General features: G+C 42.2%; 1 protein-coding gene across 2 annotated transcripts in view; it reads left to right on the top strand.

Annotated features, from left to right (window-relative positions):
* The window catches only part of ABC1 (ABC transporter 1), a 109,601-nt gene extending 82,766 nt beyond the window's left edge, over positions 1 to 26,835 (top strand). Inside the window, exons 4-9 of one of the 2 annotated variants that reach the window (XM_087665995.1) lie at positions 1,780 to 1,938; positions 15,941 to 16,100; positions 16,211 to 16,320; positions 17,875 to 17,991; positions 25,980 to 26,012; positions 26,142 to 26,835. In XM_087665995.1, the coding sequence (XP_087522121.1) occupies positions 1,780 to 1,938; positions 15,941 to 16,100; positions 16,211 to 16,320; positions 17,875 to 17,991; positions 25,980 to 26,012; positions 26,142 to 26,396 (834 nt within the window). In that variant the 3' untranslated portion in view covers positions 26,397 to 26,835. Of the gene's footprint in view, positions 1 to 1,779; positions 1,939 to 15,940; positions 16,101 to 16,210; positions 16,321 to 17,874; positions 17,992 to 25,979 lie in introns of both variants that reach the window. The other variant, XM_087665994.1, reaches the window with a different exon arrangement.
* Positions 26,836 to 27,173: the final 338 nt, after the last annotated feature.

The following is a 27,173-nucleotide window of genomic DNA, read 5'->3' as shown; positions in this document are numbered from 1 at the left end:
TGGGAGTTGTTAGTAGATTCATGTCTAACCTTGGCAAGCCACACTGGGAAGCAGTGAAATGTATCTTCAGATACTTGAAAGGTACACAAAAAGTGTATATGCTATGGAAAGGGTACACTAGAGTTGCAGGGATTTTGTGATTTGGACATGGCAGGAGTTCTCGACACTAGGAAATCTACCAGTGGGTGTGTTTTCACTTTGGCTGGTGGGGCTATCTCTATGTGTTCAAGATTGTAGAAAATTGTGACACTGAGCACTATAGAAGCTGAATATATTCCAGCCACAGAAGCTTCTAAGGAAGCTATTTGGCTTGGCCGGTCTGGTCAAGGATTTTGGTCTTTCTTCATGTACTCCAGTGCTTGGTTGTGATAGCCAGGGTGCAATATGTCTGGCTAAGAATGCCATGTTCCATTGCGCACTCTCTACCCTTCAATTATTTTTGAGTTCTTGTGTTTGATGTTTTATGAGGTGTGTCTCTTTGTTTCCGTTGCTACATTCTTTTGAGAGTTATTAAATGTTGCATGATGGATTGATTGGAGTACGTCAATGAAAGAACTAAGCTTTGAACAGTTTCAGTGATCTATCCATGCCCTCTTGGACAGGGAAACTCTAGGTCAGAAGAATGCATGTTTGTTGTCTTTTGGCAAGTCATTCAGCTCAGAAACTGTCCAACATCAGTTCTCTCTCTATATTTGCATTGACAAATCTGTTAGTGTTTGTGCAGAGATGCTTACTTAACCTTAGTTTTTCTTTATAATTTCTCTGCTGTATTCCCCACCTGACCTCAGAGGCATTCACACAATAACCTAAATTCCAGACATGCCAAGAGTTGCCTAGACAAGCTTACAGTACATGACCTCCTTAAAGAGCCTGCTCCATATAGTTGATATAGAGTTAGCCAGCTGAAAAATGATTTAAGTTCACTTTAGTTCTCTTTTGGTTTCATTGGTCTCATTTGATCGGTATTGATGATGTTGGAAAACAATTGATAATCCGTCAGGCTAGCATTCTTAGCCAGAGTGCAGTATGTCTGGCTAAGAATGCCATGTTCCATTGCGCACTCTCTACCCTTCAATTATTTTTGAGTTCTTGTGTTTGATGTTTTATGAGGTGTGTCTCTTTGTTTCCGTTGCTACACTCTTTTGAGAGTTATTAAATGTTGCATGATGGATTGATTGGAGTACGTCAATGAAAGAACTAAGCTTTGAACAGTTTCAGTGATCTATCAGGGAAACTCTAGGTCAGAAGAATGCATGTTTGTTGTCTTTTGGCAAGTCATTCAGCTCAGAAACTGTCCAACATCAGTTCTCTCTCTATATTTGCATTGACAAATCTGTTAGTGTTTGTGCAGAGATGCCTACTTAACCTTAGTTTTTCTTTATAATTTCTCTGCTGTATTCCCCACCTGACCTCAGAGGCATTCACACAATAACCTAAATTCCAGACATGCCAAGAGTTGCCTAGACAAGCTTACAGTACATGACCTCCTTAAAGAGCCTGCTCCATATAGTTGATATAGAGTTAGCCAGCTGAAAAATGATTTAAGTTCACTTTAGTTCTCTTTTGGTTTCATTGGTCTCATTTGATCGGTATTGATGATGTTGGAAAACAATTGATAATCCGTCAGGCTAGCATTCAGTAGTCCTTTGTTAAGTCACTTCCTTGTTAGTCATCTTCATTGCCATTGGATTTTGAGTGTCTGTTCCTTGCAGGTAACAATGTTGCACTGAAACTCTTGTTTTTTGATATTGCTTGTTAATGCTAGTCTGTTTTTTGCAGGTACACAAAGCTGTGATGAAAGATGGAACTGAGGTAGCCATGAAAATACAATACCCAGGTGTTGCAAAGAGCATTGACAGTGATATCGAAAATGTTCGACGACTATTGGAATTCACGAATCTTGTACCAAAGGGATTATATTTGGATCAGGCCATAAGAGTTGGTTTTTTTTCTCAGACATATAGTTATTTTTCATCAGCAAAATCTATTCAACTGAAAACGTGACACTTCTGATTGTTCTGACTTGTGTATTTGCATGTTCGTTTTGTGTTTAGTACCTTGTTCATTTCTAAAACACTGGCTGATAATGATGTCCCAGAACTATTAATTTTCATGCTGTAAATTATGAAATCCAACTTGTGGATATTATAACGGCTGAAGCCTAAATAAATATGAGCTAACATATCACATATTCTACAATTCTCCTTTGTAGCAGACTTTAGACTTGATACTCTCGACATAGAATAGAATAATATAAGTAGTTTAGGACAAGTAACCAACTATTAACGTATTGTTGTTATCTTTCTCCTGCAACCTCTGCTTCCAAGCTTGAGAGTCTCGATATTCTTTAGACTTCTCTGCCTCACACCACCCAAGCATCATTTCGTTCCGCCTAGCTGCATGTAGTTGGGTTTCAAGCCTTCTTATTTTTAATTAGCTCTCTTCTAATTGTTTCATCATTGTAGCTATTTCCTAGAGTAAGCACTAGTTTTGCAGCTTAAAAATGTTTAAATGGCTTGCTAGATTCTATGTACAAGCTAAAAGCCATTGGCTGCTATCTCCAACAAACCTTAGCAATGAGAAACACGATGAGAATGGAGGGATGCAATCACACTTTTCAAGGGTAATTCCATGCAACAATGGACTTGGGATCTCCTGCAATCCCAGAGAAAATTTGAGGGACAGTTGAGCTTGATGCCCATGGCACAGCCAACAACCTCTCCTTGGTAAGGAATGACTGTTTTAGTCCTGCTTCCTGACAGTTTCCAAAGTGACTCCGAGACTAGGATTCTGGTTTCCACATACTTGCTATGTAAAGAGCATTCTTCAGGATTAGAAGTTTGAAAGTGTCTCTAGGATATCTTTGCACAGACAACATGGTGCTGCAATTTGCAATTCATTGAAAATTTTGCTGGCAATTCTTTGGTGAAACTGCCGTTTCTCCAAGAGCTGACAAGCCTTGAAGATAAAAAGAAGAAAATAAGGAAGCATCACACTGTAGTATTTGAAGGTTGCTGCTTCTGATCACAGATCTCCTTCATTGACACAGTGTGGTGTGCTCGAAATTTCTGAGCTGCAGCTTCTCGTGCTTTTATTTCTATTGTTCCATCTTTTTCACGGGTTGTCACAGCTGTCCCTCTGACTGCTGGCCAGGGACGGGAAAACCACCGAACAAAGCTTTACCCTGCTAGGGAATCTTTGATTTGCACTATTGAAGCAATGTGTCCCATGCTCCCAAGCTAGCTTTTGATGCTTGTCCCTGGCAAATAATGCCTGAGGTGACTGAGAGCGTGGCCTGCACCCTGTCATACCTGACACTTTGCCTGCCACTCTGACCACTCAACAGCGCTGCTCCTCCATCGTCTTCTGCCACCCAAGAGTGCTGCCTAGTTTTTTTCCTTGGCCAAGCCTTCTGCATTGCTACTAGCTGTCTGCTCTTCTGCACAACTGCCCAGCTTCGGGCGTTGCTCTTGATAGTCTAGGATGTGTTAAAGCGATAGATGGTTGGTCCTCAGCTGATTTAGGGAACTGCCAAAAGGTCCTTCACTAGTTTCTAGAACAAATACCTTACACAAGGAGCTATCAAAGGCACTGTAGATCACTCCTGCCACATATAGATATTAGGGACCAAAGGGCTCATGGTAGCATTGTCAGAGTTGGATGCAGTGATGGAAGTGTACAAAACTGTTGTAATGGATTGTGTAACACAAGAGAACTGAGAATAAAAACACTTTAAAGAAAAGAACACTACACACAGAACCTTCAAGTATGGTGTATGCTGAATGATTGAAGAGGGAATAGTGGCCTGTAAATAGGCTAAGAATATGATCAGGTTGGCCATAATATAGGGCCACAAAATAAAGTTTGCTAGCCTAGAAAATGCCAGTCCATCATAAACAGATGCCTGTAAGTTAGGCAATGACATCATGCCCTAGTAGGAAATGCCCGACCCATTTGAATATGCACGAACTTGCACATGAATCAACTAATCTGCTAACACCCTCTCTTAGATCATGGGTGGTATGATACAATATAATGATACAATGATAAGGACTCATCATAATATATACAACAATGACCATTAGATAGGACCATGGACACCAATGTAGTGGGTGCAAGCCACCACAAAGGTGTCTCGTGTGAAGATATGCTAGGGTTTGCATTGAGGAAAAGTAGAAAGTATGATCATGATTGAAACATAGAGACTCAGATAGTGATGTGCAAAGCTCAAACCCTAAATGCAAAACAAACACAAATAGAGAAAGAGAGAGAAGAAGAACTCTAAAGTGAATGAAGTAAGAGTATATAGAATGCTCAAGGGCAGAGTTGAAGAGTGTCAGAGTGTGATGTCCATCGGAGACAGATCCTGAGAGCTGTAACCACCAGTTGGAGATAGGAAGGGGGCATGCAACAAAATGTAGCTTGTAAGAGTGTGTTAGGTTAGGTTGACAAAGACCTCCAAAGCAGTGTTGGTAGTAGGCAATTGGGACAGCAACAAAACACAGCAGTTTGGCACTTGGCTGATTAGTGCACTAGTTGGAGATGGCTGAATGGGTGCTGAAGACGCACGGCAGATTTCTGTAATGATGACGTGGACTGACGACTGATTAGGAACAGCAAATGTAGCAATGGAAACCTTTGGAATAGCAGGGCAATGGCTGAAAATAGGTTGCTTGGGGCTAGCAAGTGAAGGCCTGCAGTCAATAATGGTTGAACAACAGATGGCTGGCATGGCTGATGGCTGAAATCTGCATGTGAATGTGAGAAACTTGCATAGAAGGATGGATCTGAATGGTGGGCTGCGTGTCTATTTATAGACTTGAAAGGATCCTCCGAAATTAGGGTTTTACATGTGGGACACAAAAACTATCTAAAAATGCACCCCATTTAACAAAACTTTTGGTAATTTACTGTCTTGGGACTGTTTTAAAGTGCTAATTAGTGGGTAATGAATTTTTAGCTCAACATCTCAGAGAGAACATGATGTCAAGGTCAATCATACCAGCTCTTGAAAACAAAGAAGAATCATAACAGTTCTCTATGTTTGTCAACAATGCCTTTGAAGTAGCACACCTGACCCTCTTGTCACCAATGCCGCAGTATATAAATGACCACGTATTCTTTGGCTTTGGGCAGATTGCCACAATGTGCCCTCATGTAAAATTGGACTAGGAGCCAATCTTGCTTTTTGTCAAATAGCTCATCATGAACTTGAAAGTCAATCCCAACTCCAGGATTTTAAGACTTGCGAGACTTTAGTATACCCTTCTTTGGATATTATGCACTTGCATAAAAGTATCGGTAAGGCATGGCTCCACCCTCACACTCCCTCTCGAGCAGTGGAGAGTTGTGAAGGATGACCAACATTGAGCGAATTGGAAGGCCGGCCCTTACTAAGGGGGCCTAAATGTTCACCCCAAAGAGGCTAGAGCATTGGACAAAGGGTGTGCGCTAGCTGCCCAGTGGTCTAATAAGTCTTGTAAAGGCAGATGGAAAAACAACGGTATTTTAAAAAAAGGGCTTTTATTTTGTTTTCAAAAGATTTTTCATTAAGCAAAGCTTTTCAATGAGTTTTCGTTCTATTGAATAACATCGCCCCAAGGGAGAAAGGGATGGTTAGCTGTCATGAGGATGTGAAAGTTTATTGCTTTGCTTAGTACTTGATCATAAGTTAATCAAATGTGTCAATGTGACTTGCATATGTGGGATATAAGTTAATTATGTCACAATGTGGGACCCAAGACCCCAAGATATCAGTTGTTAGTGTCAAAGTCGAAAGTTGTAATAAGTTATGCTTGATAGGTACTAGGTAGTACTAGATCAATTGATTGGCCACTAATGTTAGTGGGAACATTAGAGACTAGGCATTAATCTATTAATTAATCTATTAATTAATGCTAGTCTAAGGGTCAATAGCTGCTCAAGGATACTTGGGAGACAAATTGGCCTAGCCAAATGAATTATTGGCTAGTGAAATTAATTTTTTGAGTACTATAGTAATTATTAAATTAATTTTAAAATTAATATTGTGAATTAATTTAATAAATTGGATAATGCTGAAAAATGAGATTAAAAGGTTGTCACTCGGCAAAACTTCCCGTTGCAAGTGGGAAATATATTTTTAAGGCTTGGGGAGATGGGCAGGGGGGGGGGGGGAGGGATGAAATAAAATGATATATTAACGTTTGCAAAAGACCAAAGTGATCTATGTGACCATGAGTTACAATCATCTGCATGACCATACAAGTGTCTAAAGAGAACTGTAAATGAAAATGTAATGAACAGTACAAACAAGCTATAAGCTAACAGCAATAAAGAGCTCTAGCTGATAGGTGTAGAGGGCCTAGCTCTAGCCTCAAAGAGAGAGAGAGAGAGAGAGAGAGGGGGGGGGGGAGGGGTGCATATGGCAATTTCCTCCGCATCCTTGCCATGAAATTGTAACTTGTAGTACTTAGCACCTCTTCGCATGATGACTTGTATTGTCGTCATGTATCTTGTAATCAAGTAATCTTGTATTTTTTTCGTAATTAATACAATTACCTTTTACGAAAAAAAAAAAGAGAGGGGGGGGGGAGAGAAAAAAGAAAGATATATTAACGTGTACAAAAGGCCAATGTGGCGTGAGACTAAATCCAAAGTACATCCATATCCAATGTCATCTCATAAGTAAGGTGACGATACCTTTAAAATAAGTAGGTGGCCTATGAAACAATGCCAAGAATAATTGTACGATGGGACTATGCTAGAGTAGAATCATGTCTAGTGTTGTCCCATTAGTAGAAAGAAAAGTAAACCCAAATTTGACAGAACTATGTACAAAAAAATCTGGTGGGGATTGTAGGTTGTGGCTGATCTCAAGGTCTACACATGATCTCGATGCGATCCTTGACTGCTCCATTGATATGCCTAGTGGTGAGTCTTGACTCTTCAGTGTCTCATGATAATGGCTTTGATTCGATTGTGGTGTAGCCTCCTCAGATGTGGTCTTGGTAGACAGGGTCTTCATGCTCGAGGAAGTGAAATGGCTCTATCCAATGTGACTACACGGCATGGAACGGGAGGCGTTTGGTGGGGTGGCTCTATACGAGTGCGCAATGAAAGAGAAACACGAATACAGAGAGAAGGAAAGAGAGGGATAGTAGGAGAAGGAAGAAAGAAATCTGCACTAACTGAAGATGAATACTGAATACAATAGTGTGGATTGATCAACCCTTGCACGCAGCCCGAGTGTTAGTGAGGGCACCAGATCAGGCTGAGAAAGATGATGGCAGCATCAGAGACTGAGGAGAATGCTGGAGACGAGGTGTGCTCTTGAAACCTACAGAAGAGAATGATTTGCCAAGTTGGAGGGGGGGACAACTGTAAATTGCTAAAGAGGCCCAAAACTGGCCAATTGCTGTCCATGTGGCCCTAAAAGCTGTTTGACCTGCAATTAATGCACTCAGGAGCAACAAACAAAGAGAGAAATGCTGTTGGGTTGGCTGTTTGGGAAAAATTGCAGCATCCTGGAGCGAGGGGGAACCATTGGTAGGCAGCATTGATTGATTGGCAAACACACAAGAAATGCACACTAAGATGTGCACAAATTGTCTCCCTCAGACTTTGATAGGAGCTCACAACTAGGAGTTGATAGATTGACAAACCCTAAAATAAGCAAGCTAATGACGGCGGAGCCACATCGCCTCCATAGTAATTGAACAAAGGTGGTACTTTGCCTTTGTAGAAGAAAGTGCCATAGTAGGTTGCATCTTACTGCTCCACGAGATAGCTTTTGATCCAAGAGAGAAAGCAAAACCTGTAGTGAACCGTTTCGAATCCACATCACCTAGCTAATTAGTCACTCCATCCAAAAAGAGTGGCCCTCTCTCCATATATGATCATATAGGATCGAGTTCCTTGTATATAGCGTAGAATGCGTAAAGTGGCTCTTTAGTGAGCCTGATAGGAGTCTTCATGAAAGAAGACAGCAATGCCACCCCAAAGGAAATACCCTGCCGAGTGTGGATAAACTAGATGAATGAGCCAACAAGACACTTGTATTGGATAGCATCGAGAAGGGGATCACATGCTACCAATAACTTGTACATGGAGTCCATGGGGCAAGAAATAGGTTGACACTCGGCTATACCAAACTCCAAAAGTAATTGGGAGATGCATCTCTGTTGGGAAATGAAGATGCCCTTTGCCATTTGATAAATCTCCAAACCAAGGAAGAAGTGGAGGATCCCAAGATTCGTCATGTCGAACTCTTGTCACAAGATTTCCAGAGTTTGATCAACCTTCCATGAGTTACTCGTTGATCATCGACATACAAAATGAACAAGAAACACCTATCACCCTCAACCTTGTAATAAAGGTTGGGGTCATGATTCGAACGATGGAGACCATTCTATAAGAATAAGCGATCGATCCTCTGGTACCAAGCTTGAGGAGCTTTCTTTAGGTCATAAAGGGCCTTCTGCAACCTTCAAACATGGTTCTCCTTCCCTTGCACAAGAAAACAAGGAGGCTGTGAGGCATACATCTTCTTCTCTAAGATGCCATTTAGAAAGGCTGATTTTATGTCCATTTAATAAACCAACCAATGGTGATGAGCGGCGAGAGCCAAGATAGCTCGAATAGTGGACATCCGAGTTGTAGGTGGAAATGTCCCCAAGTAATTCAAGCCAACTTGTTGAGAAAATCCCTTGGCAACAAGCCTTACCTATGCTTGTCCAAGGATCCATCTGCAAGATACTTGGTCTTATATACCCATTTGACACAAATCACCTTTCACGTCTTCGAACTAGAACTATCTCCCAAGTTTGGTTCCGCTTGATATAATTGAGCTCAGCTTGCATAGCATTGTGCTAAACCTCTTATGCAAGAGCCTCATCAAATGTAGAAGACTCATGGTCTTGAAGAATTTAAGACATAAGGGCATAGTTCACGCAGAGTGAACTAGTTTGTTGGGCTTGAATCTTAGCTGATTTGTGTGGGCCAAGAGGTGTCTCAAGAAACTGAGTAATCCTTGAATCTTGCATGAGCGTCTCATACCACCTAGAGATGGTGATGGGCTCAGCCTACTACGAAGGAGACCGTGAGGCCTGTGGCACTTGTGAAGCACCTGTTTGTGGAAGAGTCTCCCCCTCACTAAAGGAAGGTAACTTCTCATCTGATAAAGAAGACTCCCCCTCTAATGGCTCAATTTTCCCAGAAGAAACTTGAGGAGATGGGGAAGGGGTAGAAACACTCGATGATAAGGTAGTAGATGAAAGAGTTGTCAGGAATCGAAGGGGCAAAGGACAGGGAGAAGAGGAAGGAGTCGTAGATGAAGGAGGGGTGCTAAGGGGTAACTTGGAAGGAAGGGGAGAGGCTAATGTTTTTTTTTTGGGTGGGTTTGGGGAGATTGGAGGCGGGGAGGAGGGGGATGAGTCGATGACAAATAACCACCTGCAACAGAAGAACCATCAAGTGGATCTTCGGAGGCCACAAACATGTAATCCAACGTGACATTCTAGGTGCAATGAAATAGTGACTTAGCAAACTAATTGAGTATGCTAAATGTGGCCTAGTATAAATCAATCAAAGAAGCTTCCCTACTACAGATCTATAGGATGCTCATCGAAGGGCTGATCGAGAGTATGCTTAGATAAGTGGATAGTGGGATCAAGAGGTGTGTCCACAAAGCATGTTTGATGAGTGTAATATTGTTCCACGAAATGAAGAGCATACTTCTTCTATGATACAAAAATGTAACCCTTGAAACGAGCAACCTCCATCCCCAAAAAGTAAGACAAGTAGCAAAGATCAATCATCTCAAATACAAAGCTAAGTTGAGCCTTAATTTCCGCTATGATAATAGAATCTGTGCCAATGAGAAGTAAATCATTGACATACAACAGGATATAGTTGATCCCCTCTGAAGTGATATAGACATATAAGTTCAGGTCATAAGAGGTAGAATGGTATCCTTGAGTCCAAAGGAATTTGTCTATCCTTTGGAACCAAGACTGTGGTGCTTGCTTCAACCTATAAAGAGCTTTCCACAAGTGAAAGAACTTATCTTTTTAGTCATTTGAGTAGAAGAAAATCGGAGTCGTTGCTTCATATCTACTTCCTTCTCTGGGTAACTATTTAAAAAGGCACTTTTGACATCCATTTGATAGATCGGCCAATTGTGGTGAGTGATGAGCACAACTAAGCGATAGAAAGATGTCAACCATGTAGTAGGGGTAAAGGTCTCTTCATAGTCAATATCTTACTTTTGTGAAAACTCTTGCACTAAAAGGCGAGCCTTGTACTTGTCAAAAGTCCCATAAGCTTTTAGCTTGGTTCTAAAAATCCACTTGGTCTCTATGACTTTTTTGTGACTTGGATGATTTACCAAGGCGGAAGTCTCATTTTGGTCGGTACTCTTTAGCTCCTTTTTCATGGCCTCTTGCCATTGGGGGTGTTGAAGAGCCTCTCGCCAATATTTTTGGCTTAGAATGCGCTATATAGTCAATTGTAAACATCGACGCAAGTGAAGCTCAAGGAGCAAGCTATGTAGATTTTCTAGGGTTGGTCGGAGTGGAATCCGATGGAAGGATCCTTGAATCTTGCATGGTTTGTTGATACTAGGGAGGTAACGAGTCTCATGGAGGGGGCTTGGGAGTGGAAGAATCTGTGGGAAGTTTAGGAGTAGGTAGTAGATTCCACTTAGAAGGCGCTATCTCTGATGGTGTATTTTAAGGAACCAATTGAGAGTTGAGTGTAGAAGACCATGCAATGTCCCTCTCATTAAAAACTCTCTCTCTCCTTACGATTACCTTGTTTGTTCAAGGATCAAACAAACTATAGGCTTTTGTCTCAAAGGAGTATCCTACAAAAATTGGGAGATTAGCTCAGGGAGTGAGCTTTTTTATCCTATCATCAAGAGGTGTGCATGTAAGCACGACACCCAAATACTCTAAAGTGGGAAACTATATGCTAAGAGCCAAAGAAAGTCTGATATGGGGTCATCTGAGAGACTGTCGTAGTAGGGCATCGGTTGAGGGGGGGTCGAGGATGTACACCAAAGTACTAGAAGCCTCGAACCAAAGGCACTTAGAAAGCTCTGTTGCGAATAACATAGAGCGTGCCATGTTCATGACTGTCGTGTGTCTATACTTTATGACTCCATTCTGAGAAGGGGAGTTGGTAGAGGCGAGCTAGCAAGAGATACCATGCTCTTCTAGAAACACAGCAAACTTGTGGGAGATAAATTGACCGCCTCTATCACTCCTCATGCAAACTACACGACGATCAATTTGATTATGTACCACCAACACCCACACAAAAAAGTAGGTGAATGCGTTAGATTTATTCTTTAAGAAATTCAACCAAATATACCGAAAGAAATCATTCACTATAAAAAAGAAGTACAATGTGCCATTCAAGGTAGTAGTGGATGTTGGCCCGCAAAGATTAACATGAATCAATGTGAGAGGTAGCTCAGCTCTATGTGTAGATTGTTGAGGGAATGGAGTACGGTGTTCTTTTCCTAGTTGATAGGCTTTACAGATATCTTTAGACAGGTTTAGGCATGGAAGCCCCTCAACCATATCTGTAGGTGAGACAACTTGTAAAGAGAGTCGTACTTGAGATGCCCCAAGCAATAATGCCAAAGTATGGTAGGTAGTGAGATCACATGCTGCGTAAAATGAAAGTATTTCCTTAGCAGCTTGTTTAGAAAGGGTGTGACCTAGTCATGAAGGGACTTAGGAGCCTATGTGATAGAGAAATCGGTGAGAAGTTGTCAATACTTAGTCAACTTGACCTTAAGGTCATCCTGGTCAATGATTTTGAATATTTGGAATTCATTAGTGTGGTACAATGGGTTTTATCTGGAGTTGCATAGCAGTCAATCAAGTGTGCCCATTGCTCGAATGCTAGATCAAAATGTTGTAACTATGAGTGAAACTTAGGGAGAAGACCTTGCATCAACTCAACTGTGACGGAGGCATTTCTTGCCATTTGTGAATGGACAGCCTTGTATGGAACAAGTGTGCGATTAGGTTGGGGTTCCAATCCTTGTAAAAGATCCTATAGGTTTTAAGAGTCAAGTACTTGTTTCATTAGATTCGACCAAGTGGTATAATTAGATGAACCATGAGGTGGAGGATAACAAGTATAAGAAGGATAAGGATAGGAGGGAGGGGGATAAGTAGGATTAGATGGTGGGTAGGTAGAAATAGCTTGTGAGTATCCATATGGTACAGATGGTGGAGGCACTAGAACATGAATGTTTCCATAAGGTGCTAATGCATGTGGAGGCATTGGAGCACCAAAGGCTTATCCAAATGTGGTACAATGGGTTCTATCTCGAGTTGCATAGTGGTCTATCAAGTGTGCCCATTGCTCGAATGCTAGGTCAAAGTGCTATAATTATCAGTGAAACTCAGGGAGAAGACCTTGCATCAACTCAACCATGGCGGAGGCATTTCTTGCCATTTGTGAATGGACAACCTCGTATGGAATAAGTGTGCGATCAGGATGGGGTTTCAACCCTTGTAAAAGATCGTATAGGTTTTGAGAGTCAAGTACGTGTCTCATCAGATTCGACCAAGTGGTATAATTAGATGAACCATGAGGTGGAGGATAACAAGTATAAGAAGGATAAGGATAGGAGGGAGGGGGATAAGTAGGAATATATGGTGGGTAGGCAGAAATAGTTTGTGAGTATCCATACGGTACAAATGGTGGAGACACTAGAACATGAATGTTTCCATAAGGTGCTAATGCATGTGGAGGCATTGGAGCACCAAAGCCTTGTCCAAACGTTGGTTGGGGCATGAGAGAATGACCAGTAGGTCCACTAGGTAAAGCCATGGAGGCAAATTATGGTACTAGCTGATCGACATGTGGGCGAGCGGGGGTAGGAAACCCATGCCGTGTATAACCCAAAGATACGTAGAATGGATGCTGAGCCTCCCCAAAGGTGCATGAGTACCACTCAAAACTGAGGATGAAGAGGTTCTAAAGGCTTTGCCTATGTTTGATGAATTTCTAGTGCGGTGCGTGCAAAACCTTGTGGTGATTGATATGGAAAAGTGAAAGGTGCGAATGGTAATGGTGATCCAACAGAAAAAGTGGGTGGGTTTGAAAATTGTTATATTACATTAAGTTGATTTTGATTAGGTGAATGAAATTGAAGTGAAGGTGAAGATGTTGTATGCAAAAAAGATGATGCACCAAAGACTATTAGAAGCATAATGAAAAGAAGGGAAGAAGAAGAGATTCTTGACTTTTTCTTATAATCACTCCTCCTTTTATTTACATACATTCATTAATGGGGGGATTTGCCATGTTTTTCATGTGGCACTCTTACTTCAACTTGTTCTTTACTAGCATGTTGCAAAGGCAGTGAAGAATGATAAATAGAGGAAGGAACAAAAGTGGAGACTTCTGTAACTTGCGAGTAGGGCCCATTCCTAATGGAGGTCTCAATGGCTCTCCAACATCATCAAACTTGTGCACTACATTTGATGAGAAAGAATCAAGTATACCTTTTTCACGTAGCTTTTGTTTGAAGGCTTGTTGACATAACTCTTAGGATTTCGTGGCTCTGTGAGCCAAGATTAGGTGCAACTCCTCATTGGTAATGTCTCCAATGAAGTTAGAAGGATCTGCAGATTTGGCAGTGGATGTCACTCTTGCTCAATTCTCGGCATGGGCTCTCTTGGGGATTGAGTCGGTGTAGACCTGTTCGAAGTCACTTGACATGTTGTGTGGTTCCTAGCTTCTGAGAAAAGCTTTCGAATTAAGGTCTAGGTTTCTTAAGAGAGAACCTAGCTCTGATACCATGTGGAGAAATACCCTAACCTCAAACACAATCATACGATAAAGCATAAAGTGATAATAGAACACAATTAGGGTTAGGGTAACTTAGAGATGATGAACACAATGAATAAGAAATTGAATGAATTTGAATAGAATGCAATGCTCATGCAGCAAACACACTATGTAGTGAAGGAATATTGACCTGTAAACTCGTGTCTCGATGACCGGGGCAGAGAGTATGAGGTGGAGAGTGTGTTGTACTCCAGTGGATCCCGAAATGCAGCAAGGCAGCCTTCAAAGTTGTCTAGCAATAGCAACACAGCTGGATCAATGAAGATAAACAGGCAGAGGAGAAAGAGAATCTACAAACACAAGTCTAATCGATCTTATGTCAGCTGGCGGAGTGGAAGAACAGCAAAATGCAAATTCCCTGATGATTTAGAGTAGACAACAGGTGGTCTGCATGTGACGACAACAAGATAGATCAAAATGCAGCTAGGAGTCATCACCAACACTAGGGGATAGCACCAGCACTGGACCCACCCGAGAAAATTGGCCGCTAGCAGCAAATGCAATGTTTTGGGACAGGTTGACATCAGCAGGTGACAGCTAGTAAGGGTGACAGATTGTGAAGGAGGGCTAGTAGATAGGCACCAGATGGTAGGAGATGATGATAGGCAGCTCCGGCTGGGATATCCTCCACGAAGGGGGTGTGGACAGCGAAGCTTCAGCTCCTGCAAATTGCAAAAACGAGATTAAGTGAGTGGGAGGTGAGGCTGTTTATTTATAGAAAGTTTGGGGCCTCCTAAGCTAGGGTTGCATGTGGGATACTGAAACTCTCTAGGACCATGTCTATTTTAAAGAAAAGGTTTAAATTCATTAGTTAATTTGAGTTTTGGGGTTGTTCAATAAAGGCTTATGAAGTTTTAGTTCAACACCGTGTCGGCCAAGGGGAAATATTTCATTTTGAAAACCTGATTTAAGATTTCTCGAGCCACTTTGGAGCTTTGGGCACCTCCAACAAGCATTTTGGGGCATTTCCCGCTTCTATGATTGGACGAAGATTAATCACTCACATTGGGGGAGGTGGGAGAGACTATAAGGTGACTTTCAGCAAATGAGGAGGATATATGCTTTTATGCAGACATGGGACTCTCAGCTCTAGCACCTTTTTCTTAATCTAGCACCACATGTGGTTTGCATTATAGCCCACCAGATCGGTTGTTCACTCAACTATTGTATTTATATACTTGTAGTCGCCCATAGGACCTTTTGTACTTCGTATTTTACCTCAGGGATTTTTCTGAAGTGTTATATTGATAGAATCTTCTTTTCTTTTTGTGGTTTTTGGGAGAGGGGGTGTGTGGAAGGTGTTGGCTAGGGGAAAATGGGGTTTATTTGAGACTTGCTTTCATCTCAGGTGTACATCTCATTGTTATCTTCCATATTTCCATTGGGCGTTTGAGCAAATGCTTGCACTCCTAAACATAACAAAAATCTAGACCACGCTTACTAGTAGTGGACCCATTTATGATATGATTCTTGGTGTGAGCTCTTATGCCCACTTCTATGGGAATCCATCTGTAGTGATTGTTTAAAACCTGTAAGGCTTAATGTGCACTGCTGATTTGGCAATGTAATGTGATGTATAGCTAACAATTTGGAAATGTAATCTGCTCTATTTAATGTGCTCAGCTGATTTGATAGAGTATATTATATGGTTTTAGGGTAGCGTCCTACTCAGAAAATTAGGTCTCTGTCTTTCATTGTGCTCAACCTGTAGTGAGAGTTGAAGTTGCAATTTCAAGTTTCGTTGGTATGTTTGCAGTAGTATATTTATGGCTATACTTCTGGCTTCATATAAATGGAAGTTCAAAATTGTTTTGCTGGATCTGAGTACCTGTTGACAATTGCTGGACAACTCACCATCATTTTGTACTTGTGGCTTCATGTGAATGGAAGTTCAAAATTGTTTTGCTGGATGTGAGTACCCATTGATAATTGATTCTCTGTTTGGTTGGTATGTGGTTTGGGTTTTGTAAGGTATGTCACTGTTTTTCTGAAATTATTGAACAAGCACTTATCTGGGAAAAAAGTGCATATTTAGATTGCTCTTTGTGCACCACTATTTTTATAGGATCAATGTGGCTCTCTTCAGGTTGCAAAAAAGGAGTTGGCAATGGAATGCAATTACACTTTAGAAGCAGCAAACCAAATCAGGTTTCGAGAGCTCTTATCTCATCAGGAAGGAGTATACGTACCGAAGGTTTTTCCGGAGTTTTCTAGCGAGCGTGTTCTTACAACTGAGCTTGTTCCTGGTAGTTACTTTTGAGTTCAATGTGGTCATGATTGTTACTTAATTTAAACATAAGATGAAATGCACATGATCAAGGCCCCTTTCCTTGAATGGCTCCATTTTATTCTGCAGGTGTGTCAATTGACAAAGTTGCTGAGATGGGTCAGGATGTCAGAGATAGGATTGGATATCTCTTGTTGCACTTGACATTGCATGAACTGTTTGTTTACCGTTTCATGCAGGTAAATGTACCTATATATTTCCACCAACTATAGGGTACTCCGTACTCATTATTATGTGCATGTACCTTTTGATAATTAGAGAGAGGATGGATCTACTTGTTTAGCAGTGAAGAGTCAAAAAGTTGGTACAGGAATGCAGCTGTATGTTTTGGGATTTGATCTCAAGACGCAGAGGTTCTATTGTTGAATTGTGCTAGTCCTCAATGTAGACATTTCAATACAACTGTTGTGATCTTGTGTTTTGTCTTGATTGTGCTAGTGGTCCTCTTGTGAGCAATTGTAGTCCCAACTTTTTTGTCTTGATTTGGCCAAGGTCCTCACGTGAGCAGTTCATTTACAGTAACTCTTGGGCCTTCATCATCATTTGGTTTTTGTGTTGATTATATTTTATGCATTAGGCTTGCAGTCCTGCTTGGGGCCGTATTATTTCTTATGATGAAGTCACGTGTATATAGGAACAGATGTGTTCAGGGGTAATTTTCCCTAGTTGTGCAGTGGTGGTAGGTCCTTAGCAGGGAGTGTGGGCCTTCAAAATGTGCATAAACAATTCTGTTGGTCAGTTGTCATACAGTGCAGCAATGATCCTTGAAAAGTTGATGTGTAACTCATTTGACATTGCTGAGGTTGTATACCTCACTGAGTCGTGGTTGGGTCCTTGAGATCAGTGACATATTATTGTTCTCACTTTGAACTATCAAAGACAGTATAACTCAGTTTACATTGATTTCCCAAGCTATCCGTATTGTTTCAGGTGAATTCTTGAATTGATAGAATCTTAAACAACATAATAAGATACTTTAAAGATAACTAGGTTTTGTCATCATCTTGCATGCTTTTTACTTTTTAGCATTGCCTGTAAGAGCATGCCATTGTAATGGTTTAAGGACCCCAATTGTTTCTTGGCTAACTTCATGTTAAGTGAAGTTATGCACACAGCACCAAGTTTTTTCGTTTTTTTTCACTTCTTTACTTCAATTGTCTTTCGCCTTTCTGTTAGTTTAAAGGTAAAGACACTGCACAATCTTTTATTAAAACCCTGCAATAGGACAATGTTCTAGTACATATTTCAAGTTCCTTTTCTGTACATATGCTATATCACATGGAAGGTTGACCCAAGGACACATAGGAAAGTCCCTCGTGTGTGCTTGGGATGTATTCTTGTAATCAAGTCCAGTTCTTCAATCTGAGCTGTTGAGCTTCCCCTCCATCTTCTGTATACTCTCTTTTCAAATTTTAGCTGTATGGATGGTTCAAACTGTTGTGTTTGAGAATTGTGGGTAACAGGATTATACCTCTACCTTCATGACGTTACAACATCTATCCTCTTTCTTTCAAGAGATACGACGCAAGGCATCATGTGTAATGTCTGTGTGTTCTTTCAAATTTTCTTGTGTCTTCAATCCAATGAAATGATTCTGCTGGGTATTGTTGTGGGAGTGCTCGAGTTTGTGTGCAATATCATGGCCTTTAGTGAGATGAGATTTTTTTTCTGGTAGCACATACAACAAAGAAGTCTTCTACTCTTCTGAGCATGTGATTGAATTCAATTTGCAGACTGATCCGAACTGGAGCAATTTTCTGTATGATGAATTGACTGATACCATGAACCTCGTTGACTTTGGAGCTGCAAGGGAGTACCCTAAACACTTTGTTGACAACTACTTACGAATGGTACAAATCCTGTGTCTAGTGTATGCGAATTGATTAGTTGTTGTTCTTTTAATATATCTTTCTGTTTATTGCTCCCGCTGCTGTGTTTAATATTGTCTTGTGTTGAGGTTGAGTACCGCAAACATACATAGTTACATAGTGTTGGAGCCCTGTGAATCCTTTCATACTGTAGGATTTCTATCAAATCACTTCTCTGTGCTCTCAATTCATGGTGTGTTGTTTTTTCTGTAAACCACCAGTCCTAAGACTGTGTAGACGAAAATTTGATGCTAATAAAATATTCTGCTTTTAGAAAGTTAACAAATGGTTGAACCAAATTAGCTTGGCTCTTTTGGCAGATGGCAAAGATTGCTGATCATTGAGACTACACAATCTTTGCTTTGATCCTGTGCTTTTTCTCCTGTGCAAAACCAAAATCAATGATGCTGCTTAAAGACTTCAAGCTTTATTGTACTCTCCTGTTATTTCCCTCTAACACACACTTGGTTCTTTATCAAATATGGTCAGTCTAGAGTTCTTCAGTTTGCAGATTAGCAATGCTGATGGCTCTTCTTGATGAAGATGAGATGTCTGGCAGACAGCTTGTTCAGAGCAGTACAACTGCAGTCAATGGTTATTCACAGATTGCTCTAGAGAGTTGGATAAAGTGTTGCTTGAGCCAGCACAGTCTATGGCCCTCTGCAGATTACTTTAAGAGTCAGAAAAGGTGTTACTCGACCCATCAGAAGATTAGTTCTAGATCAGTGACAGTGCTCACAAGATTTGGATTTGATATGCTTATAGACTTCAGATTCGCATATTATTGTCATGCATGGCACAGCATAAAGGGGAAGATCTAAAATCTTTGAAGAATAATTGCTGGAAATATATATTGCTATATTTATGTATACAAATAGAGTACAGGAAAGAGCAAATCAGATAGAGACAAAGGGAGGGTTACTTCCCTTCCTCTTCCCTGTCAGATGGGAGAGGATCGAGGTGCAGCTGAAGTGCAGTAGACAGTGTGATAGTGAGGGACAGAGTTGAGCATGACACCCAATGCAATAGTACTCAATTGAGTATTACTGAAAGTACAAACGATAACCCTTATACCTTAGGGTTATAAGGGGCTGTTCACACCCGAACACAGTAAGTGCCCGTAAGTGTGCACCACAAGCACATACAAAATAGTACACATAATCTGGGGGAAAAAACCTCTCCTACCGAGAGTAAAAAGTGCCCCAGTGTCCTAGTGATCACCCGCACACTCCCATATGAGCGTAGGCGTAAGTAAGGCGTGTGAGATACCCAACAAACCCCCCTGGAGTGAAGAGTGATCAAGTGTACAAGGATCATCCGCCACCAAAGGGCGTCAAATTCAAAGCATCGCGAAATGCTTCAAATTTGTCTCATGGAAGAGCTTTGGTGAAGATGTCTGCCACATTGTTGGTGGTAGGACAGTAGACAAGGCTGATATCACCTGCATGTAGCCTCTCTCTGACAAAGTGGTAGTGAATCTCTATGTGTTTCGTGCGAGCATGAAACACAGGGTTCCGTGCCACTGCAATGGCACTCTGACTGTCAGTATATAAAGGAGTAGGCTCCGTAACAGATACATCCAAATCAGCAAGTAAGCGTCTAAGCCATACGCACTCAACTGCAATAGTGAAGGCTGCCTTGTACTCAGCTTCACATGACGACGTGGCAACAGTGGATTGTTTCTTGCTAAGCTAAGAAATGCATGACGAGCCAAGAAAGAAACAATTGCCACTAGTGGAGTGACGAGTATCATAATCACCAGCCCAATCAGAGTCACTGTAAGCATGTATTGCAGTGGTCCCCCCTTGGCATAAAGCAACCCAAGAGCTCTAGTACCCTGCAAGTAACGAAACACACGCTTCACAGCTTGCCAATGCGACATACGAGGCTGATGCATGTACCTGCTCAAAACTGAAACGGCAAACTGTATGTCTGGCCGAGTGTGGCATAGATAGATGAGACATCCCACTGCTGGAGCATAAGTATGGATATCAAACAAATCACTGTCATCATGTAATGACAGTTTGAGCCCAGGTTCCATGGGTGTACAAACTGGCTTGCAATCCTGTAAGCCAAACTTCTCAAGAAGTTGCCCAATGTACCTTGACTGACATAATCCAATGCCTCTAGCATCATGTACAAACTGGATGCCCAAGTAATAGTGCAAAATACCCAAGTCAGACATGTCAAAAGTTTGCTGTAAATTATTTTTGAATGCTGAAATCTGATCAGCATGTGTTCCAGTGAGCAAAAGGTCATCTACATATAGACACAAAATCAGCATGGATCCCCCCTCTTTATGTACATAAAGGGTAGACTCAGATGGGCTGTTTACAAACCCCTGACTAAGCAAGAAAGCATCTATCTTTGCGTACCAAGCTCGTGGAGCTTGTTTCAAACCATATAGAGCTTTTTTCAGCTTGCATACTAAATTTTCTGAGCCTTCAACTGCAAAACCAATGGGCTGCTGTACATACACTTCTTCCTGAAGTTCCCCATGTAAGAATGCAGTCTTTATATCCAGCTGATGCACTTTCCAACCAAAATGTGCAGCCAAGGCAATCATAGACCGAATGGTCGTCATACGGGAGGTAGGAGCAAAGGTCTCCTCATAGTCAATGCCCTTTTTCTGTGCGTAGCCTTTAGCTACCAGCCGTGCCTTGTACTTATCTATGGATCCATCTGCGTTCCTTTTCAATTTGTAGACCCATTTCGTACCAATGGCACGCTTGCCAACTGGCAAAGACACCAAATCCCAAGTATGATTCTTATGAATAGAATCCAATTCAGCTTGCATGGCTGCCATCCAATGCACACTATGTCGTGCATCCTCAAAACATTCAGGCTCCTCATTATCATGAGTACATGCTGCCATAACAAACTCCATGGAATGTGCTGAATCATGCAGTCGAGTTTGCCTTCGAGTACGACCAGCCAAGGGTGTTTCCAAATGACTATCTCTCATAGTCTGCGTGTACCATCTAGGCACCTGTCTTGCTTCCTGACTGTGTACAAGTTCCTGCTGAATTTCAGTTTCAGCAATGTGCTGATTTACTGCATGTTCCATAGGAGCAGCTGGCTGAACATTAGGTTCATTTGCTGAAGTACCAGCTGAATCACCAAATGTGATGGGCAGCAGCCCTTCAAAGACATCACGGGCAGCCTGATATGTATCAAAACCAGCCAAGGATAATTCTGATTTTTCATCAAATACAACATCCCTGCTGACAAAAACCTTCTTGGTCACGGGATCATAGAGTCTGTAGCCTTTGCTTTCGCTGCTATATCCCATAAAGATGCATTTTACAGCCTTGTTGTCCAACTTCTTTCGAAGTACCTGTGGAATATGGGCATATGCAAGACACCCAAAAGTACGGAAGTGGCCAACAGAAGGTTTGCGGCTGTGCCAAGCCTCAAAAGGTGTGACGGTTTTCACGGCCTTGGTAGGGCATCTGTTCAAAATGTGGCAAGCGCTCATGACGGCTTCCATCCAAAAACTATGAGGCAAACTCTTTGCCTTCAGCATACATCTGGCCATCTCCATGAGTGACCGATTTTTCCTCTCTGCTACCCCATTCTGCTGTGGAGTATATGCAGTAGTGTACTGATGGATAATGCCCTTCTGCTGCAAATAAGAATTCAGCATAGAGGACATGTATTCCCCCCCTCGGTCCGAACGGAGAGTCTTAATCTTGCAACCAGACTGAGTTTCCACAAGTGCACTGAAAGCCAAAAATGCATCATACACTTCTGACTTCTTTTTCAAGCAGTAGACCCAGCAAAAACGTGTAAAGTCATCAATAAATGTTACAAAATAGTAACAACCACCCAATGACTGTGTCTGCATGGGCCCATAAACATCCGAATGCACAAGCTGCAATTTGGCTGTTGCTCTAAAAGCAACATCACGGGGAAAAGAGAAACGATGCATTTTCCCCAAAATGCAACCCTCGCATAAATGCTCAGGAGGTCTCTCCAAGAGAGGTAATCCATCCAACATCTTAGTACGCTGTAATAGCATCAAGCTGCCATAGTTTACATGCCCCAAACGAGCATGCCATAACTCTGCCTCTAACATAGCAGGAGTAAGAGTGGATGTCAAATATGCAGACTGATCTACCGAAAGAGCATCCAACTCATATAACCCATGACACAGAGAACCTGTCAAGACCAATGTCATGTGTTCCTTGTCACGGACCATGCAACGGTCATCATCAAAGGTGACCTGCAAACCACAACGTGCCATAGAAGAAATGGAAAGCAGATTCTTCTTAATGCCAGGCACATACAAAGCATCCTGTAGGCGGAGAATAGAGCCATCAATGGCTGTAAGCTGAATCTCCCCAATACCACGAACAGGGTATGATGCATTATTAGCACACTGAACAGACTTCCCAACGGGAGGTGCACCAAGAGAAGCAAACAAATCTCTACGAGATGTGATATGCCGTGAAGCACCACTGTCAAAGAACCAAGTGTCAGCATCTTCTGTAGAGCTAAATGCTCTATCAGCCCAAGAGACATCATAACTGCAAGTGTAAAAACAATAGTCCCTGTCTGCAACAAAGGACGCGGACTCACTAGCAGTGGAAGGAGCTGCAGAAACAGACATCCTTGACTCCTTCTTCTCTTTGGCGATGCGCTTCCTGCACTTAGTGATATAGTGGCCAGGCTTCTTGCAGTAATGGCATTTTCCTTTCTTGGCTTGCGTGCCCCCCTGTTTCTGACTTGTCTGTGAAGTGCTACTACTACCAGAACTCTGCGAAGCATTTTTCCCTTGGCTGTTTTTACCCTTCTGCCTTGACATAAAAGCCTGCTCAGAGGCTATACCATCCACACCACTGTTCCGTCTAGTTTGCTCCTCCTCTAGAAGCAAACTGACAAGCTGAATGAAAGTGATGGGCTCTTTCGAAATCCTCATAGTGAGGTTCAAGGCAGTATGAAAAGCCAAGTAAGAGGGAGGCAGTGAATTCAATGTCGTAGAAAGCAGCTGCGCATCTGAGTAGTACTCATCCACATTCATGAGTTGCTCCCGCAAGTCCTGAATTTTGTTGAGATGATCCTGCATAGAATCACCCTCATTCATCTTTAGAGTCTCTAGCTCTTTCTTCAAGAAAGAGATGCGAGTCTCATTCTTTCCTGCAAACATCTGCTCCAATGTCAACCAAGCTTCTTGTGAAGAAGCTGCTGAATGAATATGAGGAATGATAGAACGCTGAACTGCCAATGCAATCAGCGACATAGCCTGTGCATCCCGTGTATCCCAAGCTTTCTGAGCTGCAGTTCTTGGGGGAAGTGGCTGAGCGGGCTGAGGTGGAGGGGGCTGAGGTTGCCCTCTTGCACGTCCTCCTGGAGGAGGAGTAGCGGGAGCCACAACTCCCGGTCGTGTTTCCTCTCCACTGACATAATCCCACAAATTTTTGGCCACTAATACATTCTTCATCATGAAAGACCAAAGGGAATAATTGTTCCCATCCAATCGGTCTTCCTTGGACACATAGGTGAATACATCTCCTCCCTGATTTGCCATTATTTCCCAAAAGGCAATAGAGCAATGTCAATGCAGTCCGGGCTGGAAATCTGCAAATTTCCAGAAATTGCAGCAAACACAAGTCTGCAATTAATGTGCAAAGGGTACTCTTGTTAAAAAACTGTCCTTTCCTGCACGCTTCCCAAGGTGCAAACAGTGCAGTGCCACACTGTTATGAATAAATCCCCAAAATGTTGCCAAAATCTCTGTCAAAAACAGTCGGTCTGTGACTGTATCAGCAGTTTAAATGCATCTGTCCTCCAAATACACAAAATCCCCAAAATTTCTGACCATTCAGTCCAGAAATTTGCATGAAATTTACTTTTCCAGTAGATCTGTGCCAACCGCGTGTGAACCGCCGCTTCCAGAATTTTATTCTGGGCTGGAATAATAATAATTTTAAAAATTTTACCTGGGCGTGAAGCACGTCGCGAGCTGCTGACTTGACGTAGACTGGCGGGCAGGCGGGAGCAGGTCGTCAGACGGGCGGGATGAGCAGTCACGAGCTGCTGACGCGAGCAGGCGGCCAGGCGAGCTATGCGTGGTCAAAAACGGCGGGCAGGACTGTCGTAAACTGCGCTGTCGAACAGTGCGCGTGCTGACGTGACGTGTCGCTGGTTGCAAGTCCTCAGGCGGGCTGCGACTCTGACGGGCCCTGGCGGATTGAGGCGGATTGCTGGTGCTGCTCGCGAGCTGCTGACGGACGACTACGACTGCTGACGTGGACTTGGTGCTGCTCGCGAGCTGCTGACGGACAGGGTACTGGTGGAGGCTGGCGACGACTTGTACTGTGCTGAGGCAGCTCTGTGGAACAGCGCCTCACTGCTGACAGAACTGACGACAGGTTGTACCTGTGCTGAGGTGACGTCTGACGCTGGAGCAGGACTGGCGTGTGCTGCAGAAGCTGAGTTCAGAGCTGAGCTCTGATACCAAATGTCAGATGGGAGAGGATCGAGGTGCAGCTGAAGTGCAGTAGACAGTGTGATAGTGAGAGACAGAGTTGAGCACGACACCCAATGCAATAGTACTCAATTGAGTATTACTGAAAGTACAAACGATAACCCTTATACCTTAGGGTTATAAGGGGCTGTTCACACCCGAACACAGTAAGTGCCCGTAAGTGTGCACCACAAGCACATACAAAATAGTACACATAATCTGGGGGAAAAAACCTCTCCTACCGAGAGTAAAAAGTGCCCCAGTGTCCTAGTGATCACCCGCACACTCCCATATGAGCGTAGGCGTAAGTAAGGCGTGTGAGATACCCAACATTCCCAACAGAGAAAAAGGGATTCATTGTTGCTCAACAGTGTGGATCTGTGCGTGCATGACAGTTTCAGATCCAAGCATCTTCATATAGAGATAACTACAGCAACACCCTGAGTAGTAGTCATGTAGCTCCCATTTAGATCAGATCAGGATTGATTGGGGCCTTGTCACATGCTTCTACCTGTTTCACAGATTCACAGATACTTTATTCTACAGGGTAGACCTGGGATGATTTTGATAACAACTTTTTTAAAGTTATTCTACCTGTTAATGCTATGCAATTGTCAAGCAGCGATTTGAATGCACCATTGTATCAAAATTGAGGCCACCCAGCAGGACAGGATAAGCATCTTTTCACACTGTTTTCTCTATGTGACACTCAGATGAAATCTAGTCGAGAAATGGGATTAGATATGTGGGTAGTCGTAGCTGTAAACAATGGATCTAAGTGCACTTTCTATCCAGACCCTTGTCCTGTATGTTCATTTTATATCTGGAGTCTTCCATTTTCTATCTTAGAAGGGAATCTTTTTATAGATAGATAGAGAACTTATTGGCCTACTCAAAGACATTATCTTATGGGTGGTTGGGTGAGTAGCTTGCAAGAACATGCCTCTAGGGAGGGGGACAGCAGGTGGATACTGGACCAGATATGGTGATGCTAGTAGACTTGGGTATAGTGTTATAGACCTGTTTTCTAGAAGACAACCTCAAGGGGTGTTTGTTTTTTTTTTTGGGGGGGGGGGGCGCGGCACCAGTGTGTAGGGTGGCTCCCTTCAATTTTCAGCCGAGAGAGGGGCTGCAAGAACCACACCAGAATTGCTCCTATGTACAGAGAGGATAGCTCATAAACCAAATGAACAGCGGAGCTTGATCGCACTAGGACCCTCTCTCGCTTTCTCGTCTCCTGTATCTACTTGTTGACAGTTGACACAAATAAAGATGTTCTATGCACACATGCAAACTCACAACATACGTCCAAGGCTTAAAATTACATGTTTTATTTTTCTTGGAGTTGAATATACATGATTTATCTTGCTAATGTCAACTTTTGAAGGTTGATCCACCTTGCTGAGATAGTTTCCCTATGTGGCCAGCAAATAATAGCACATTATTATTGCCACATCACACATGGGTTCATGCTGATCAAAACTTTCTTGTGTTGTTGCAGGTATATGCATGTGCAAATCAAGATAAAGACAAGGTGATTGAGTTATCTTGTAAATTGGGGTTTCTTACGGGGCAGGAATCATCTGTCATGCTTGATGCGCATACTGAGGCTGCCTTTGTGGTAGGCTTGCCTTTCTCAAAATGTGGGGGGTTTGATTTTCAGTCTTCCAATCTTACAAAGAGGGTGTCAGAGTTAGGTGCAACAATGCTGCAACACCGACTTACGCCACCTCCTGATGAAGCTTACAGCCTCCACCGAAAGCTCTCTGGGGCATTTCTAGCTTGCATCAAGCTGAAAGCAGTTGTTCCTTGCCGAGAAATGTTTCTTGATGTTTATAATGCTCACAAATTCTCAGATCCAAATGAGGAGGTCAATGTTACAAATGCAGCAGTCCTTCCCTCAGCAGGTGAACTATGAAAATTTTGGCGAGATTGTATCCATCAGTCCTTCCTTCGGCAAGGGAGTGATAACAATTTTGGCGATATAGTTCCCATCATTATTTCTGTGTAAGAGAAGTCTTTGAACAATATTTAGCCTACTAAAAGTCCACCTGAACATCACATAGTAAAAGTATCAAATTGAAGAGTGATGGTTCTCTATTCTTTGTTCCTAGTCCCCACTGCAACTTTGGTGGGCTGGCTACCCTGCATGAGTGGGGGACTCGCAGTCCCCATCCCCTAGTGCAACAAGTGTGGTATGGGGTGGCGTCCTTGCAGGAACTTATGATGTCAGGCACCTTCAATCCCTATCCCTAATGTAACAAGCTAGGCCCCATTGGAAAAGCTCATGATGTTGACACTATTGCTTAGAAACAATAATGCAGAGTTTCCCACATGGTGAATTCTTGTATTCAAATTGTATGTGTTGCTTCTTTTATTTATTGTTTCTAAGCTTATTTTAAGAGTAAATATGTTTGCATGAAATAGTGCCTAATCTGTTTCTAGCCAGATGTGAAGTAGCACACAGATAGTAGTATTTCCTTAATTGAGCCACACAAGGTGTATATATGAGAGTAATCCTTGAACAAGTAATTAAAATCATTAAGTTGTCAATTTAGCACTAGCTTGGGAAGTTGCTATGGTTTGCAGGTAGGAGTGAAACAAATGTTCAAGTTACCAAAAAAAAAATCACAATCAAGGGAGACTCTTATATTCATGTGCTAATTCAAAAATGACTGTCCTTGCATAGAGTTCC

This window comes from Lygodium microphyllum, chromosome 24 (assembly GCF_053477565.2).
Source record: "Lygodium microphyllum isolate KBCC chromosome 24, Lygodium_microphyllum_v1.1.10, whole genome shotgun sequence".
Classification (NCBI taxonomy): Eukaryota; Viridiplantae; Streptophyta; class Polypodiopsida; order Schizaeales; family Lygodiaceae; genus Lygodium; species Lygodium microphyllum.
The sequence above is the reverse complement of the archived record's forward strand: the minus strand, read 5'-3'. Positions and strand labels throughout refer to the sequence as shown.